General features: G+C 37.9%; 1 protein-coding gene across 2 annotated transcripts in view; it reads left to right on the top strand.

The window, feature by feature from the left end:
* Positions 1-8643: 8643 nt before the first annotated feature.
* FHIT (fragile histidine triad diadenosine triphosphatase) overlaps positions 8644-19752 on the top strand; it is a 407821-nt gene continuing 396712 nt past the window's right edge. For both annotated transcript variants that reach the window (XM_082289131.1, XM_082289132.1), the window contains exon 1: positions 8644-8765. In XM_082289131.1, coding sequence (XP_082145257.1) covers positions 8666-8765 — 100 coding nt within the window. In that variant the 5' untranslated portion in view covers positions 8644-8665. The remainder of the gene's footprint in view (positions 8766-19752) is intronic.

Genomic DNA, 19752 nt, shown 5'->3' with positions numbered 1-19752 from the left:
AATAATAATAAATTTGCATTCAGTATGAAATTCTGAGCAAAAGGACAAAAAAACCAAAATACAGGAAATAAATCTTTGAAAGTGCTTACTGATTCAGGAGGGTTTTTGGAAGTGATGTGGCTGGTTTCTCAGTGAAGAAATTATAAAATTCTGGACTGTATCTGGAAACTCATCATCCAACATCTCTGGCTCATACCACACTTCTTTTTGTCTGGACTTGTGCTGGCCATGAGTTGTGTGGACCATCCTTTTGCCATAGCGCACCCTGTGCGCTCTCTCTCTCTCTCGCTCTCGCTCTCTCTCTCTGATTGTGCTTTGGTTTATACCACCATAACAGTTTTGGAAGAGCCATTTTTCTCTTTTCCTAATGGACTTTTTTACTCCTTGAATCTTTTCACTTAACTCCCTGCAACTTATCTTCTGCAGCTCTCTTTGCTCCATCTCTGCTGTCCAATACTATAGATGTCCAAATTGTGTTCACTCCAAGGAAATAGGAATCCACTTTAGGGGAAAGCTTAGTCTTGGTGCATATTTCTAAAGCCTATAAAGTGACTTTATGTATTGCTATATAAGTAATAATAATAATAAAAAAAAGCTAAAACACAAGAGCTTTTTCTTCACTCCCCATTTTTAAAGCCACCTTTTTTTTTCCACTGAAGGGTACAGCAAAAGAACATTCCTAGTTTTTCCATCATGTTATCTCTCTTAGTCTGTGGCTTCAAAAGGAATGAGCTTAAGCTCAAGTGTTTCAATGTGCAGTGTGCTGGTCTCTATAGTGACCTTCCTCCCACATCCCTCTTTTTGCTGGGATAGAGTTTTCCTTACATTTACGTATCTCAAGAGATGTCACAATTTTTTATTGCTCCTCTACCATGTAATGTAGCCCTAGGTAGCCACACTAGGAAAAAGGACTTTCACAGTATAATTTCTGCCATTTAATGCATACTGTAAAGCATTTTCTTAATTTTTTTCATTTTCTCCCTTTCACCTCTCTGCTTTAAAAAATGGCACGATTGATATTAATATTTTTCTGTGATAAAAATGTATTTTGCCTTGATCTTAGTGTTGGTAATATATTATTCAGTGTTCCTGCTTAATAAAAGCCATTGGTTGTTCCATTACTCACAGCAGTTATTACAACACTAAAGGTCTTGTTCATCAGAATGACTTGCAGAGGCAAAATCAAACCCCTGAGTTCTCCATGCATCAGGATAATAGCTGTGATGCATGCAAGTTGTTAAAAAATTGAAAATATAATGTGTGTTTCTTTGTTTCATTTTTCTTTTTTTCTTCCCCCCTATCCCCCTGCCCCCCTCCCCCTGGAGATTAACACTAAAGAAGGATCTGTGAAAATAATTTGTTTTATTGTATATATGGTTTTTTGTATGTATTTTGTTCTTTCAGTAGAAGTTGTTGGGAGTGAACCTGTTGATTTTATCCCATTTCACAAAACATCCTCCTTAAGATCAAGGATATAGTACATGGATTTTGAGTTGTTCTTAATTATCAGACTTGTCTTTGGATTCCTGCCTTTTTGTTGGATGGTGATAAAAGGCGGTATAATCTTAGATAACCTCTGCTAATATGAGGAAAAATGGGCACAGTTTTTGAGCAGAGAAGATGGTGAGAAGTTCTAGATCAAGTCTTGGGACTGAGATTCTGTTTGAAAGATAACTTCTGTTAGGTTGTGTTGAGTTCATGCATTCTGACATATAATGGACATAAACCTACTGCAGGATAATGCAAAACAGCAATTTTATTTCATGCTCATCATCGTAAAAGGTTTTTTAAAAAAGTAAAGTTGCAAGTCTAGCTAGGATGTCAAAACAACAACAACAAAAAAGTGATGTTTGGAAACAAATCCTCATATTTGAGGTTGGGCTGTTACCTCAGCACAGAGACAAGCAAGGGCTGCTGCTGCCAGAATGACTTTCTCAGCATGGTTAAATGGTGTGTGAGTCATCTTCTGAGGCACACAGTGGACACTTGAAGAATATTGAGCCTGTTTAGCACTTCCATGACTCTTCTAAAATCTCATTTTTCTACAAGTTTAATGTATTATACAACTCTTTTGCCTCTACAAACCTTTTCATTTATTGTTTATAACTTTGCACTCTTTACCTGATTATAAGAAAAAACCAAGTTGGTCTAATTTGTATTCCAAAACACTTGCTATAGAAATGAATTTGACAACTACATCTACATCATTTAAAAATATTTATGCCCTCTCCATGTTTTATGGATGTTATATCGCCTTTGATGTCTAGCTTGATTCTGCATTTGTTGATTAACTTGTCAAAGTTGCAATTGCTATACAATGTTGCTACAGGGTTGCTCACTTGCTTTTAGGGGTCTGCATCATCCTTGGTCAACAAGTTCTGGGTGTCTGAAGTTTGAGTTGCTTTTTGGGGTGGTTGTGAGGGTTTTGAGAGCAGGGGAGAGGCCTTTTAAAAATCTGTTTTGCTGATGAACAAGAAAATTGGGAAAGAGGAAACTGAGGACAGACTTATGTATGTGTTGCCTGCGTGTATCCACATATTACCTGACCAGGTGCAGTAAACAAGATGTGTAATGCCAGAAGAAGGATAATTTTGAAAAGAAAATGTGTATGCTAGTACACAAAAAAATGACAATGCTAGTATTGTATTTGACCTGTAGCTTTTAAATAGGCTACAGTGCTTTGATTGAATTTTGTGCATATTCTGCTTTAGATATGTTGATGGGACAGCTGGACTGGTTGCATAAAGTATGTTGAGACAGGTTTGGGGACAATTCAGCTTTCCTGTCAGGAGCCAAAGATGAAGATGTACATTAGCTCACTGGTGATGGGCAGAATGGAAAAAGAGAGTCTTGTTCAGCAATAGCCAAAATATTGGTGTCTTGTCAGCGCTGGTTTGGTTGCAAAGCCAAACCACAGGACCATACTGCTCCTGTGAACAAAAGCCCATCCCAGTCAGACCCAGCACAACTGGGAACTGTCTGGTTTTCATCAGGACCTCAGAGCTCCCTCAGGTCAGTGCTCATCACGCTGTCAATGATACCTGGTACTGTGCTCAGGGGTGGTACTGCTCGCTCAGGGAGCTTTGTGCAGTCTCCTTGGGCCTACAAGTGCAACCCAAAAGCCGCAGCCAGGCAGGGGGAGGTGCAGTTCTCATGGTGGTCACAGTCATGCCCTAGGAAAACCCACGATAACAACAACACTGGGAGTTCCAGGGGCGAGACTGTGAGAGCAGAATGGAAAATCCTGTCCTAGAGGGGCTGGGAAATGCTGCTGCAGCTCAGGTGAAAGGGAACGGAGCTGCAAGGCAAAGGCTGTGGGATTGCAGATGCATGGCTGTGGCATCACACACATGAAGGTGCTTAGGTGCTATGGAACAGGCCACAGTCTATTTTCATTTTAAGTGTAGATAATTTAGCTTGATTGACCATGCTAAGAAAATGGCTATATATTTAAACAGTAATAATTTTGATGTTTTCTTCCCTGCTAGATTAAACAGGGGAAGCCACGTGTAGTGAATTCGAGTCCATCATAATCTGTCTATGATGGGACAAATTGGTCCTTGTCAACACCACAGGATTGGTTACATGCATCACATTTAATGGGCTTGCTGTTCAGTAGCTTCTGTGGGTGGTGAAAATGGAAAATAATCCACACAAGCTTTTCCCTTCAACCTTGTGTAGAGCATTAAATACCAACCCCATGGAGAGAATCTAGGCTATGGCTGTCAAAGATACCAGGAGCACCTTTTCTAGTTTTGTAATACTCCTTGGCTTTTTCAGAACAAAAATAGCATAGCATGTGATGTTTTGGCTCACTGAGAGGGAGAGGTGCTTTTAATTAGAGGCCATTTTCTGGAACTGTAAGAACACAAAATATGTAGTTAAATCTTGTACAAGGGTGGGAGTGAAGGGTGCTGACAGATAAAGCTGTTCTAGGGACATGGGGCTAGTAGAAAAACTAAGTGAATTTAGAATAAAATCACTTATTTTTATTAGTGTTTTTAGGTATTCCTTGATGAAAATGTCAAATTCTGGTTTCTAGCAACAAGGATTTTCATTGCTAGGTGCTTGAGTTAAATAAGTAATATTCTGACTTGGGTTGATTTCATCCTTACAAAGTGGCAGTGAAAGGAGGGAATAAGTAAAAAATTCCAAAGCATGAAAAGAGGGAAGGTAGCCTGCAAGGCAGGTCTTCATTGTACATCACTTCTTGAATATGGTGCAAAATTCACTTTTCCCAGAACCAAATCTTTGAGAGGGAACAATGCCAAATATGAATTTAAGGATACAGGTACTTTGTTCCCTTAACTACAGTGTGTAGTAACTTGTGTAACACAAGTTTTCTTATCTTGGTGAATGAAAAAAAAATAGTATTTTTGGAAGAAAAATTTTAAAAGGAAGAAGTTTTTATTTTGCCACATGAATTTGCAGTGTTTTTACAGTGAAATTCAGTATTGGAATCAGGACTGTAAACATTCATGAACAGGTGATGTTAATGTGGTAAAATAAACTTTAAAATTTAAGCATACTCCTGGGATTGGTTCTAAAACAGTCCTTCCTATTAGCACAGAGAGATAATGGTATTGTAATTGTAGTTTCCTTTAATACACACATTTGAAGTTAGCAGCCCATTTTGCATTACCTCATCTTCTCCCATTACAACCAGATGTGCAGCGTTCCTAGAACAGTGCTCAAGGGATTCTCAGCAAAAGCCTTGAGCTTGGTTCCCAGCAGGTGCTGATCTCAACACCTTGTTCTAAGGAGGAATAATTGTATAATAAAAAAAAGAGGCATTTTGGAGTACCAACACCATCTCCATTAAGCATCCAATAGGGAGGTCTGTGGCAGTAGGAGGAGAACCTTAAAGGTCTGCTGCCATCACTCCTTGTGATCAGCAAACTTCCAACAGTTTGCCAGGTCTCTGATTCTAGAGATGACATGTAACAAGCAGACATCTTGATGTCCTATGGACCTGTTTTTAGGTGAACTTATCTTCTGTTCAGAAGAGAGCTTATCTTCTGTTCAGAATTCTGCTGTGTATTTGACACAAATGATTCTACATCTTATGCTGTTTAAAAACTGAAGCATAGACCAAAGCCCCTAACCCAAAACTGAATAAATCTTGAAAACTGAGATGTGTTCAGATTTCCTCTCAAAAATACATTTAATATATGAGTAGTATTTATATAGACAGGGGAAATGCCATGTGCCTACTGAAATTTTACAAATCTATAAAAATATTTGAAAATATTTCAGTGTATCTCAAGATTTTTCTTAATTTTAGTATTCTTATTTTTCAAGGTATAATGTAGATTGCCAGTGTATTTTTTTCCCCCTTTTCCTATTATACAGATCCAGGTCAGTTGTGGCTGTAAAATTAGTCTATTTGCTGTTAGCCTTTAATACTGTATTCCCACCTACAACTGCAGTAACACAGCTTGAAGGGAATTCAATTAGGAAAATGAGGCAGATGAAATAGGCAATGTAATGTATATCTGCAATATGAAGAAGAGTAAATACACTTTTCATCTGAATAGTCAGAATAGAAACTGTGTTAAACTGGGCTGAAATTTAATCAGAAATTGATTTCTTTCATTTTCTAACATTACTGTGTAATTGTCCTCCTTATTACTGGGCATTAAAAAGGCTACCATCATTAAAGAGGAAACATCTTTAACCAATTATGTACAGTTTCTAGTTTATCTGGCATGGACCTCCTCTTTATGTGAAAAATGGAAATCTCTGGAGGAACAGACTTAGCGTGGTCATTCCAGTCTGGGAATTGGGAAGCCTTGTGCACACACTGTTTGCATCTCATGACCTGTGTGCACACACCTGTGCTCTGTTGATTCCTGCTGGTTTACAAGCCATCCAAACAATAAGCAGGTAAAGTTCAGATGACTAAAAACTCTGCCAGTAGCAGTTTCCTGCCTGGCTGCACTCTGGAATAGTCCAGCCTTGCTGTAGTGTGTTGGTGCACTGTTGTGGATATTTCACTTGTACCCATTACTTATTTCCCTAATGCATTTTTTAGCATTTGTGTTGGTCTGAGCACAGACCAACACAATGTACTTTGCAGAAAAACACAGAGGATCACTAGGGCAGATGGCTGCGGAAGTAATATATAATAGATCATGAATAATTGTTTAAGAAAAAGTCTCCCATAATCCCTTTGCAGAATTGGAGAGAGTAGCACTGGGAAGTCTGCAATATTACTGCAAAATTACAGCACAACCAGTACAACTGACACATCAGTTTGAAACACGTTTATTTAGTTTGAATCAAGAGTTAGAAATACATTATTCAGATACGTTTTTGCATAGTAAACAAGTAGAAAGGGTTTTAATACATGCTTTAATTCTATGTATGAGATTTTATAATGTTCTAATAATTCTGGATCAGCCCACTGAGGCTATAATGTGATTCTTCAAGCTATTGCATGGAGAGGTAAGAGATTAGTGCTTTTACTTTACTGATTTTTCTAGGCCTTTTTTAACAAGACAGGCAGTGAAGTAAGTAAAAATGCATGTGGTAGGTGCATGATGAATACACAGTATAGGCAACCTAATGTCACCAATCTTATTTTGCTATTCTTTGCTGCTTTTTGCTTATGGAAGCAATCAGCCAGAGGACTTCTCCAGTTGATTATCAAATCTCAGGTTCTCTCCCTTCTTAAGTCAAATTTCAAATCATCAGATTTTACATTCAGCAACTGTGATTTTGAAGCCTTATTTCTGTGCTTAAGTCTGTCCCATGCCTGTGGACAGTACATTTATTTATCAGTGTTCTGGAAGACAGAAAAAGAAATTATCAGTATTTCTTTGATTTCTGTCCATAGCATTGCCAGGTGCAAGGGCAGGTACTACATTTGATTTTCCAGCCTCTGGAGACACCAGCTTAAGGTTTCATCACTGGAGGTTAGTCCTGGCTATAGAATATGTTTCTCTCCTTTATCAGAAACATTTCCTTCATTGCAAAGGGAACCATGTCTCTTTACTGGATGGTGTAAAAACATTCTTGCATGTTTTAATCAGAATGAAACCCCCCTCCAGGGGGTTGCTGATGGACTGCTTAAGAGAAATGAGAAACATTGATTGAAGTTCCTAAGAGTTATTTTTTTCAAGCATCAGCACAAGGTAGTAGGTGTTTTTTCAGCTAAGCAATTCTTCTAGTAGCTAAAGGGACTTGATTTTTGTATATTGTCGAGTTTCAAGTTTAATATGTGCTGAGGGACACATCTCAGACACTTAATCTTCTGTTAACTTTATGTGGAAAAAAAAAGTAGAACCTTTTCAAATCTTTGAAACAGGCATAGTTAAAATATCTACTCTTCCATGGTCTGCTCAAGCATTTTCTTTCATCTGTGATCTTCAAAAATAAAACAAGACATGGTGCCTGCTTAGAAATTGTTTATTACATGAAATGTAGTAATCTGATTTGTTACTGTATCTTATACTAAGATTTATATGTGTTTTTCTGGTGTAAACCCAGGCTAGATGCATCTGCTACCCTTCATTTAATTAAGTTCTGTGGAATCAGATCTCTACAAAGCCAGAAGTTCCTTTAGAAGAACAAGTATTTCTCAAAGACATTTTCAAAGTGTGTGCACTTAGAGGGGGTCGTTCTGTGTACTTTCTTTTTTATGGGAGCAGGTAAAAGTGGGATGTTAAACTAGCATAAATCTCTTAGATTAAGAACCAAGTTTAGGTCTTACTGAACACAGTAAGCTTGCAAGAAAAGAACTGTTACAAAAGATCTTCCATGACTGTAGCAGTAGATTTCCCCATCTCGGGCAACATACAAAACTGAATTTCCTGATTAGTCACTTGGTTCAAGCTGGGTAATGTGAGTATAATGCTTCCAATGTGTCTGAAGTATTGTCACATGAAATTTGTAATTTCTTCATGTTTTACCCTGCAGTACCTTGGATATTTCGAATTGAATTAAATACTTTAAATACTCTAGGGCTTAAAGACCTAAAATAGACACATTTAGAATTGTGCGGTAGCTATTTAAAAGGGATCTTCATTCTCATCACGAAAAGAGAAAATTTTAGTGAATGGAAGTGGAAGTCTTTGACTTCCTCTAAGAGAAAATGTAGCACTGATCATCTTCACATCCCAGTTGCTCAAGCTAGAAAGTGTGGATGGAAAATGGCTAAATAAACTTTCATCAATTTGCCGGTATTTCTTCAGTTGAGGTATTTAATGGAGAGATTAAGAAAATGTGGTTTATTTCATAAGTCCTGTGTGCACAGATTTGCATTGTGGCAGAAAGAATGTGAAATCCTATTTGTGCTTTTCGGAGAACATATGACCCAAATGTTTACAATGCAGGACAAATGAAAATGGGAGGGAGAAATTACATTCTCTAGAATTTTGTAGCCCTGCCAAGATGATGAGAGAAGGGGTTAAAAAAATTAAATGTAAAATTTTTGCTTTGGAAATAAGCCTTTTTCACCACTCCTTCGAAGAAGTGATTGTTTTAGGAAAGATGTAATAACCATTTCAAAACACCCAATGCCTTGGTAAGCCCAGGAGGCACTTTCTGTTAGAAGCTGGCTAGGCAATTCGATCGTTTTATTCCTGTTGTTTGGAAAGGCAGAGTCAGTTCCTTAATTATCTTAACTACTGTCTCTTTCAGACCCTGAAGGTCAGCTTTCATCATGCTGAGATTTGGGCAGCACCTCATCAAGCCCTCCATGGTGTTCCTGACGACAGAGCTGTCCTTTGCTCTGGTGAACCGCAGGCCAGTGGTGCCAGGACGTATCCTTTCCATGGGTATCTGTGCTCCTGGGAAAAGCAGGAGACGCTCGGGGCGCTTGGAAGGCCAGGTAGGATGCGACACGGGTTTATTCTGAAACCAGGCAGTGATGCTTGATCAGAAGATGCTTGATCAGTGTTGCAGAACTGCTGAAAACAGTTGCTTAGCAACTGTGACCTTCGAGGTGAATTTCTATTGACCTTTTCACCACAGAAGATGTATAAACAGCCAGGTACTACTATAAGCATTTTAAAGTCTATCAGAGGCGGTACTGTTTAAATTCCATATTATGCTAAATAACACATCCTGCTTCGCTGTTAATAATGTCACTTATTTTTAGATGTGGTAACTTCTTTATGGAGGATTTTCAACTTTTCCTGGCTAAATGTGCACCATTTGTCAAATGCCAGTAGAATCCTGTATGAAGACTTTGAAGACTTTTGGGGTTTTTTTGTGGGACAGATTGCTTTGATTAATTTAGTTCGGAAGGGATTAAATAAACCATCTGTATAGTGTACACGTTTCATGATGAAAATATGGAGCCACATGTTGTAAGTAAAATTCTCCAGTTAGAAATTGTATTGTAACTTGATTATATAAGATGCTCAATATACCTTTTTAATGTATTTTGTAGTATAGTGTGTTATTGCAGTCAAAATTCTGCTGCTTTGTAACTTTTGCTGGTCTCAGTGGCTGAAAGTGCTATCTTTCAGAAATAATCAAGACTGATCACTTTTTCCATAGAGGTTCACGGTAAAATTTTAGTAGGAGCTCAGTTAGGCAATTGACTGACTATGTTGGGGAAAAAAAAGTTGTTGCCTGGAGTTTATTGAAAGTTTTCTTGTTAGTTTTGTTGGTTTATGTTTTTTCTTTAATGATTTGAAATCAAATAAACTTTAATATCTATTTTTTTTAACCCATAAATGTATTTCTTCTGAAATATGGAACCTTCCTTTCCTCCCATCACTTCTGTAGATTATAATTGTTCAATACTGAACTTCTCTCTGTTTTAAATGGTGTTTGTGTGTATCAGAAGTCACATCATGGCAAAGATACATAGACTTCATAGAAACTTTTAAAATGCTACTGTCTCACCAATATCTTTTAATGAATAAAATTAACAATTTTTCTGATCTTCAAGTTTCTGAAATACCTGATGTAAATCCAAGGTGATTTACAGATTTGTTATAACAAAAACCATTTTCAAAGCTATATAAAGACAGCGTCATATTGGTCACTGTGTGATGCAGGGCCTGTAAGTGCCTGAGCAGCTGCTGTATGCATTGTCTGGATCAGAGAGTAAATAAACTATTATCTGTTCTGTGTGTGCAGGTTTTAAAAACAATATTTGACTATTATTTTGAACTAATCAGTTAAATGAACAATTGCATCTGTTGTTAAAAATAGAGTATTTCAGACAGCATTCTTGTTTTAAAGTTTCCTGAGCACCTAGTAATGACAAGTTAAGGAGCCTATAAAACTTGATTATTACAAGCTTCTTTCCTTCTTAAATAATTAAAGATTCTAAACTCTTGTTGTGTAGTTATTGCTGACTTTTGGCAGATACATTTATTTGCTCAGGGTTTAGTTTTGTTATACCATAATGAGTATTGCAGCTTATTTTATAGTGTCACATTGTTTTAATAGCTTGTGTTGTAATATATAATGTAGTCTTTGTTTCTCCATTGAATAAATGTTCAGGTAATAAAAACCCAACCCTTTTCCTTTCTCATTACAATAAGAAGAAATTAGGAGAGAGCTTGATGTAAAGGCTAGAATACAGTATGTAAAATGGAGCAATTTGCAGTTTTAAGTCTTTAAAGTGTCTGTATAATTCAGCATTCATTCTGAGACCTGGCAGTAACAAGTGTATTTTCTTTGTTTTATTGTAATAATTTTATCTGCCTTGTCTTTGGCACACGTGTGACATTTTTTTTCAGTAGAAAATAAAATATTAATGTATGTGAATTAGAGAGACAAAGGAAATGAGTTTGAAAGCCATCTCACTCCAGGTGGTGGCTTTAATTAACTAGTATGGTTGAAATTCCATCTTGAAACAGAACATAGGGTTGGAATTATGAATTTGCAGTAATAGTTTTAAAATAAAACTATACTCTGGAAAAAAGTCAGTCACAATGGCCTTGTGGCATTCAGTGTGACTTGAGCAATGCCAAAGCAGGCTTGTTCAGTTAACAGATTGCAAAGTTTTGTTTTGTTTATTTCAAGCTGCCAGTCCTGTGAATTTAGCTTGACATTTGAAAGGCAAATTGTGCTAATAGAAACAAAAATAGGTAGAGTAAGAATATAGTATTTATGGTACAGAAAGAGTTCTGCTGTTTCTAGACAGAGCTGCCTCATTTTTCCCAGCATTAGACTTCTGCCCAATGGGTGCACAGAGTTCATGGACTCAGGAACCTGTTTGCATTGGGATCTCTTTGAGAGATTACTGCAGATTCTTGGATTGGAAGGTGCTGGGTTCTTATTGTTGAGTAAGGAATATCTGACATTAAACTGGAATCTTTAGTGTGCGAGCTACAACATGCACATGTCTGTGACAGTAGGTGCAACAAAACAGAGAGCTGCAGATGGTCAGGGTGCAGGATTCGTGCCTGTTTTCCTCAGGAGATCCACTCCCTTTGCTGTCACCTAGCAGGCAAATGCTTGAGACTCAGAGGTGTCTGACCACAGGCTGTCTGAAGACATTGTCACTTAATACCTGTAGTAATAAGAGGTCTGTACCTGCTCTGCTCTTGCCTTCTACTTGTCTGATATCAGAGTAGGAAGGCACGTGGTATTTGGGACAGTCTCGATTAATGAGATACTGCTTTTTGGGGTGTACTTTTATGCTGACTTTCTGGTTTGTACAGAAATGGCATGATTTTGTTCTGGTAATGCCAGAACAATGGTAATGTGCATTGTTGCAGAGTCTGGGTGGGAACACAAACACTGTATTCAGGGCACATCTGGGCTCTAAGTGTGGGAGTGGTGAGGAGGTGAGCTGGGCATTCTGGAAGCTTGCTGCGGTACCCTTATACAGGTACCCATTCCCTTTTTTACAACAGTTCTTGTTTCCTCTCAGTTCTGTCAGCTTGCTGCTCTGCAGAGAGTGACTGTGAAAAGCAGTCACTTGTGGCTCCCTTGAACAGCTCTGTGGTTGTTTTGGAGGAGGCAGCTATTCAATAGCTGGAGCAGTGCAGGGATGTGTCTACAGTCAGCAAATGCATTGTTTCTGTCACACAAAAGGCACAAGATGAACTGAATCAACTCATGAAAACAGCATGAGCTCAGCTTCTCCTTGGCTTCTTACTTGAAGTACTTCATTCAGAGCCTTGCTGCTTCCATAGTTCCATAGGGCAGAACTATGGTGCTGTTTGAAACAAATTCCATCTGCTCTTTCACATGGACTTTTTGTGCTTTAATATGGTAACAAATACCTTGTGAATGACCTACCATTTTACTGATGTTTTCTTAGCCCTGCACCAGAGCTTTACATAGTTTTGCTCACATCTTCAATAAATATGAACTGGTTTTTATCACTGCTTTTCTCATGGTGTTGTGCAGGGTACTATTTTCATCTTGTGTTAAATATGAAAAAAGAATTTCAATATTATCAGAATCCATTTGGAAACTAGGATTTTTTATTATAAATAAAATTATTCATTAGTTATGTCCAATTTTTTTTTTCCAGTAGACAAGGTATTGATCTTTAGATTTGTGTTCAGGATGCCGTAAGAAGAACTAGCACAAAAGGAACACAGCAACATTTGTAAATTGATTGAATGCAATATGTAATGACAAACAGCAGATCTATGGCAATAGTATGTTATACAAAGCATTTTTCAGCAGTTTATTGAATTGGTTATTAAAAGGAACAGTCTTTCCAGCTGGGAACAGCAAGCTGAGGGTTATTTGGGCCAAGTAATTTTATAGAAATTTGTGGTGGACACTTTGGCTACCTTACTAAGGGCACATGTATGTGTGTAATAAATTAGAATAAACACCTTACAAAAATTTTTCATATGGGATTGTTATGAAAAGTTTTTTCCATTAAAAAAACACAAAAAAACCAGAAACATAAAAAGAAGGTTGTTTAACTGTTATGTACTGAATTTTGCTGGACTATTTGTATTGCCCTTTTCATAGAGATCTAAGTTTTCCCACCAGAAAGTATTCTGATTGTAGGGAATAGATCACATATAAAATCCCAAAGCATATGATATTTTTCTGGCAACTTCATCTCTACATGGAGTTAATGGTCATTATTTGTTGCTGAGGCCATGTGCTGTTCTGTGAGTTACTGCAGCTTGTTCCTTTTATTAATGAGCAGAGAAAACATTAGTTGAACCAGATGCTCCCTTCCAAGGCTTGCTAACACCCCGAGCTGCAGTGTAATTGTTCTGGGTCTGCTGCAGGGGTGGGACGGGATCCAGGGTCAGGCAATGTGAGAACAGCATCTGCTCTGCTGCACAGTTTGTCTGGCTGGGAGCTCCCTGTCATCTGCTGTCAGAATTGCTGTATTGCTTGAGACTGATGTATTCTGTAATGCCTCAAATATTTTCCTAATGCTTTCCTTAAAAGTTTTGCAGTTAAAAAGAAACAATCCTTTTGATTAGTATTTTTACTTAATATATTTTCAAAGTAATTTTTCATTTAGTTACAGACCTGACAGTTTCCATTGAAGATAGCACACTGGAAAGAACAGTAGTATTCTCTCACGAGTTTGGTTGAAACCCATGGTATTTATCTTGTACATGAAATTTTAATTCTTCATAAAGTTACAGAGCTGCTGTTATGATTTTATTTGTACATTACACATTTATCATATCTGTATTTATGCTCCATAATTATGAATTTTATGGGTTTCAGCCTAAATAAGTTTTCATATTTACCATAAAACTAAGATTAAGAAAATAAAATTCAGTTATATTGTAGAATATATAAGTTTATATCTACATATTTTAATAATGTCCACTGTGTGTTTGCAACAACATGTTAGACATATCTAATCTTGTGGGAAAGTAGAAAGTAGAAATCTTTTCTTTAGTGCTCATTACAGAAGCTTCCTATGTATTACTATTATTATTAGTTTGTTTAGCACAATGTTAAGGAGCAGACATGCTCCTTTTAGCTCTTAAGCAAAGAGCTAAAAATAAAGGGGTTTGCTAAAGACTTTGTAGTTTAAATATTAGGTCGGAGATGGAATCACAATGGAGACACAAAATGTTGTTTGGTACAATAAGGCCTGGACTGCTTACATGAATTTTTCAAAATGTGTAATAATTCTAGAAGAAGAGGGCATTAGGAAGAGGATGCAGTTTCTTTGCTGGTGCAGAAAAGACTTCCTGAATGGGAGGAACAGATATAAATGATGCATCTTATTTGAAAATGGGGGGCACGTATAGAATATATGTCTTCATCAGGAATGCAGAGGAGATTCAGACTTACTTTAATTGTAAGTATCTGAAGCTGTTGAGTATCAGTGAAAACTCCTGAATTTTTTTACCTCAGATCCCAAATAAAGCCATTCCATGGCTTTTCCTTACTGATCCCTCAAGTAGGATTTATTAATGCCTTATAATGTTTACTTGCACAAATGAGAGTAAGAAAAACAGTTCCTATGCTTAATAATTTTTAGCAAAATTAAGCTGTGCAGAGGACAAGGAGTAGGACTGTGCTCTTGGCAGCACCAAGCCAACAGAGCAGCTTTGCTGTATTGTCAAGTTCCCTTCTGGGATAAGGGCTCTCCTCAACAGCCCAAAGAATGACTGATCCGCTCTGTGTATGCAAACCACTTGAACTTCCTGATGATAGAGAGGACAGTTAATTATCTCAGGGCTGGAGTCATTTTGTTTGCAGTCTACAAACAAAGGGATAGTGTTTGACTCACATTAAGAAATGCTGCTTCTGAAGATAACAGATTCAGGGCTCTGTGCACAAAAGCTTGTCTGTATGACTTATTTGTGGGGATGGAGTTCAACTGTCTCATTTGGTCTGATAAAAATGCTTTCTCTCCCTTCAAATCTTGTCTTGCTTGGAAGGTGCTCACTGTTGAAAGAGGATGTCCTTCACCATAAGGATATACAATTCTGTTTGGATTGTTATAGTTGCATTAATATACTGGTATTGATGAAAATCCCATTCTAAATCCTTTGTGACAGTATTGTAAATAGAAAGGAAAAAAAAAGGGAAAGTAATGGAATCAGAAGTATTTCTTGCCAATTTGCAAATGGAGTAAATTAACAATTAAATTACTTATTTACATGTATTCAGCAGATCAGTGGTAAGAATTTCTCAGCTTGTAGCACAACCTACATTGGAAGAGGTGTTAAAAAAGCTGTGTAAGGCCACATAAAGGAGAGGCCGTAGCTCCTAGGCTGGAACCTGTTGCATCTTACCAATGCTGTGGAGGGCCGAGCAGTCTCTTATTAGTCATGTGTTGAACCAGCCTTCAGCCCTTACTGTGTGGAGAGTAATGAGATCTCTGAGAAATGGGCTTGTAAGCAGTGTCATAATAGGTTGGATCTATGCAGTTAAATTTCTTGACTACATTGCTAACAAATACTAAAATTCAGCTAAAAAATTCCAGTTCCATTTTTGTCTACTCACTTTCATTCACCTGTTTGTCATCATCATTGATTGGAACTTATAAATGGCTTAAACCACATTATGCATGAACCTCTCTACCGCTTTGTGTGTTTCAGGGGGACTCACTGTCCAGGTCTGAAGGTGTGTTACTAATGTGTGTCTTCTAAAAGTGGAACTGCTTGTCTTTACAAGCTCCAGGGACATGCAGAAGGGCTCCCATTTCATCATGTTTACTCTCATTATCAATTTTCAAAGCATGTTACAACTGTAGTTTCAAAGTAACTTTAAGGTTTCTGTCATTGGGGTGACAGAAATACCTGGTAAAAAGAATTTATTTTAGCATAGCAAGAAACCTAGACAAATGTTTAGTGAGAAAAGCCTCAGTCTATGGAGTTAGAAGAAGTCAAGCTTAAAAAGCAGAAGAGTAAAGCAATGTGGAAAGATATGAAATTAAGTGGTAGCAAACTTTTGTATTAAAAGTGGCAGGGAAACTGAGGCAGGACACAAAAAATGTTAAATGAGTGTTTCCTTTGAGGTTTAAAATAATAATGGGCATTCTTGTTTAAAAAACTGTGAAGTCCTGTTCATCTTATCACTTGCTACAACTACCTGAAAGGAGGTTGTAGAGAGGTGGAGATCAGTGTCTTCTCCCAAGGAACAAGCAATAGGACAGAGGAAGTAGCCTGAAGTTGTTCTGAGGGGGAGTTAGACTGGACATTAGGAAAAATGTGTTTGTCAAAAGGGTTGTCCAGCCCTGGCACAGCTGCCCAGTGCAATGGGGGAGCCCACATCCCTGGAGGGATTTAAATGATGTGTAGATGTGGCACTTGGGTACATGGGTTAGTGGTGGCCTTGGGAGTGTTAAGGGTTGGACTCAATGAGATTAAAGGTCTTTCCCAATCTAAACAGTTCTATGATTCTATAAATAATAATAATACTTTTAGTCCAGCAGTTGCTTTCTGGTCTAGTAGTGAGCAAATTTGTAATTGCTGTGGTTATTGAACAAACCTGTAATTATATCCTTCTTATCACATCAGTAAAACCCAAATAAATGGATGGTAGACAACAAATACAAAGGAGGTGTTTGCTGCTGTTGCACTTTTGACACTATAGAAAGTTTATGTACCTGCATCAGTAGCAGATAACCACAAGCTTTGCATTCAGGTACCAATTACCATGAACTTTAGAAAAGAAAGGAGGAAAAACCAATTTTTTTTTTCCTCAGTGTATAACTGGATTTAAATTCAGGTTTTTTTACTCATTTAAGTAGTTTCTGGTTAATGAAGGAGATGACAGTTACAAGCCATTCCTGTTAGAGTTTGTGCACCTTTTGTCCTCAATATAGCCATTAGAAAGTGATTTGCAGCACACACACAGTTAACCAAATCTGGGCAAGGTATTGCATGACTTGCTCTTACAGCAGAATATAATTAAAAGAGATGATTGGAATACATGGTTATTCATAATAGATATCACACAATTACCATAAGTAATGAAATACATGCAAAATCTCCATTTGTAATTAGAATAGATTTGCTGGAAAGTCAATTGGAAATTTCATTTATTGCTTATTGTTTCCAGCATATTGGGATATTTTGTGCTATTCAGTGTAATACAACTATGTGTTTTCTTCAGGACATATTTTTTGAGAGGCATCTGGCATGAACTTCCTATTGCAACTCCTAAGAGGGGATCCAGTGATCCAATGTTAATCTGTCATCTCTTCTCCTTGCTGTGAAGAGCTTAATATATAGTATTTTTCTGTTGAAACATACATTAATATTCCTTGGCATATAATTATATTATAATTATATAATTAATCCATAATTATTACCTAAAGAAGATATTTCATAATTTCACAAGTAACCATTTTGTACTCCTTATATTTAGAGGACCTCTATCATGGTTTAACCTTGGTCAACCACTAATCACCACACAGCCACTTGCTTGTTTCCCTGCAGCAGGAAGAGAGAGAGAATTGGAAGGATAAAAATAAGAAAACTCAGCGTTTGGTATAAAGACAGTTTAACAGGTAAAGCAAAAGCTACTCGCATGAGCAAAACAAAACAAGGAATTCATTCTCTGCTTCCCATGAGTAGGCAGGTGTTCAGCTATCCCCAGGAGAGCAGGGTTCTATCACATGTAACAATTGGAACACCCCTTCCTTTCCTTCCTCCTCCCATATCTTCTGTTTCCTTCTCCTTCACTTAGCTCTATATGCTGATAGTGACACCACATGGTCCGGGATATCCCTTGGGTTAGTTGGGATCAGCTGTTCCAGCTGTGTCCCTTCCCAGCTCCTTGTGCCACCCCCTCAAGGTAGGGTGAGGAGCAGCAAAGCAACAGCGAAAACATCCCTGAGTTGTCAACGCTATTTCCAGCACAAATCCCAAACTGCCCCATAGCAGCCCCTGTGAAGATTAACTCCACCCCAGCCCAAACCAGTACAACCTTCAGCAACGAAGAGGGAAGTAAAAGGCATTCCATGCACATGAGAAATAAGCAGGAATGCTCCCTAAACATACAGGAATGGAGGAACAGGCCACCGTGATGTGCTGACCTAGTGCCTTCTCCAGAACATAAAGAGGGATCTATAAAGCCACAGCCTGATCTCTTTAGGCTGCCTGGTGTAGATGTCAGTCCTTTGAGGGGAAAGCCAATTTACTGTATTCCCTCAGTGAGTGCAGGTGCAGAGATCTGGAGAGAGAGTCACCAATACAGATTTCTTCAGATGAAACTTAAGGAAAAAGGAAAATCTTGAGCACAATTGCTTTGCTCTGATATGGTACTAGACTTCTTATATACCTGTGTAAAATAGGTTGAGTTTTGAGATGCAAGGTATAGGAGAAAGTTTCACGAAGGATGTCTGGACTTCAGGCAGCTCTCTTGAAAGCTGTTTATTGCATAGGTGAAGTTACAGCAGCTCAGGGAGTGGGTATCCAGAGCCAGCCCTACAGCTGCCAGCTCCAGCTGTAGGCATACCTGAAGCCTCTTTCTGTTCAAGTTACAAAGCATTATATACTTTTCTTTGCAGAGTATCTTAATACATAGCAACCAATAAGCACCATACACAATACCTTTACATTTGCCTATAGCCTATCATAGCTACTACCATCACCATATTATAGTCATTATTATCCAATCACAGGAGTAAGTTACAATTTAAGCTTACAATGGAAAATTCTCAGACCTCTCTTTTTCTTCCTACATCTTGTTTGCCTGCCATATCTCTCTTTTTGGTAAAGATATGTTTTCTATTTACTTATGTTCTTCTTGAGACTTAGGTACTTGGTGAAAAACATGTCTTTGTAGTCACATACCTTTGTCCTACTCCTAAAAATCTCCTTCCAACTCACCTCCAACCTCTGCCTTCTCAGTTATTCAGTGCTCAGTGTTTCAGCAAAACATTTTTTACTCTATATCAAAACTTGCTTCCATTTCTACCTCATCCTCAGTTTCTACATTCAGAGATCTTTCTGCCAAGCCTACATATCTGTGAAACTTTCTTACCAAACTTTCATCCTCCCTAACGCAAGGCCTCAACTCTGCTGGGCTTCGCCTCTTGTGGCATCTGTTGTTTTTAGGCAGGACAAAATCCTTCCTTCCCTGTTTTCCCCCTCTCCATCGCACAGCACAGGTAACTCATACCAGCGACATGCTTTCCCCCACTGGCTGCTCCAGAGAGGAGCATGTACAGGTCTCCCACGTTCTGTGTGTCCAAAGCTGCTCACCATGCTCTTTCTTTTGTTCAGGGAACATTTTCCTCTGTAGTTTGAAGTGGTAAGTGAGACTATCAAGTACAGTGATTCCAAAAGGCCCCATAATTGCTTTGCAGAGCTTCAGCGGAGGGTCAAGCACCTTCTCTGAGCAGGTAATTGGGTAAATTATGTTTTAGTAAGTTGTCTTGTGTAAAGTTAGACACCAACATAGCAGACAATGGAGGCTTTGTTGTAAAATGAGGCTACAGTAGGAAGTGGAGTGCATAATTCATGGATATAGATGCATTTCTCTTTATCACTCATACCATATCTAGGTTTCTACGGCTTCACAAGTGTGCATAGTCTGCTATTCATTTGCTAATGTATTTTACTTGTTGCTGCTCCTTGTAACCTGCTGACTTCTACTGCTTCTAATCAAAACATGAAAACCTCAGCATCTCTCAGTGATCTCTCTGGAGCAAATGTTCGTATTGAACAATAAAAATTGAATATTCCCCTTCTGATGCTCTAGTGTAACATTGTACTGCATTCAGATGAGTGATCTCTCTACAAAGGCTGCCTAAAAGAACAGTTACTTTTAGTTCAGGATTCAATGATCTTTTCCTGTTAGTAATTGGGAATGTATTGAGATGGCTTGTTGCTGTTTGCTTCATAAAATTAGAAATCATGTGCAATGAATATGAGT

Source organism: Coloeus monedula (genome assembly GCF_965178545.1).
Source record: "Coloeus monedula genome assembly, chromosome: 11".
NCBI lineage: Eukaryota > Metazoa > Chordata > Aves > Passeriformes > Corvidae > Coloeus > Coloeus monedula.
The sequence above is the reverse complement of the archived record's forward strand: the minus strand, read 5'-3'. Positions and strand labels throughout refer to the sequence as shown.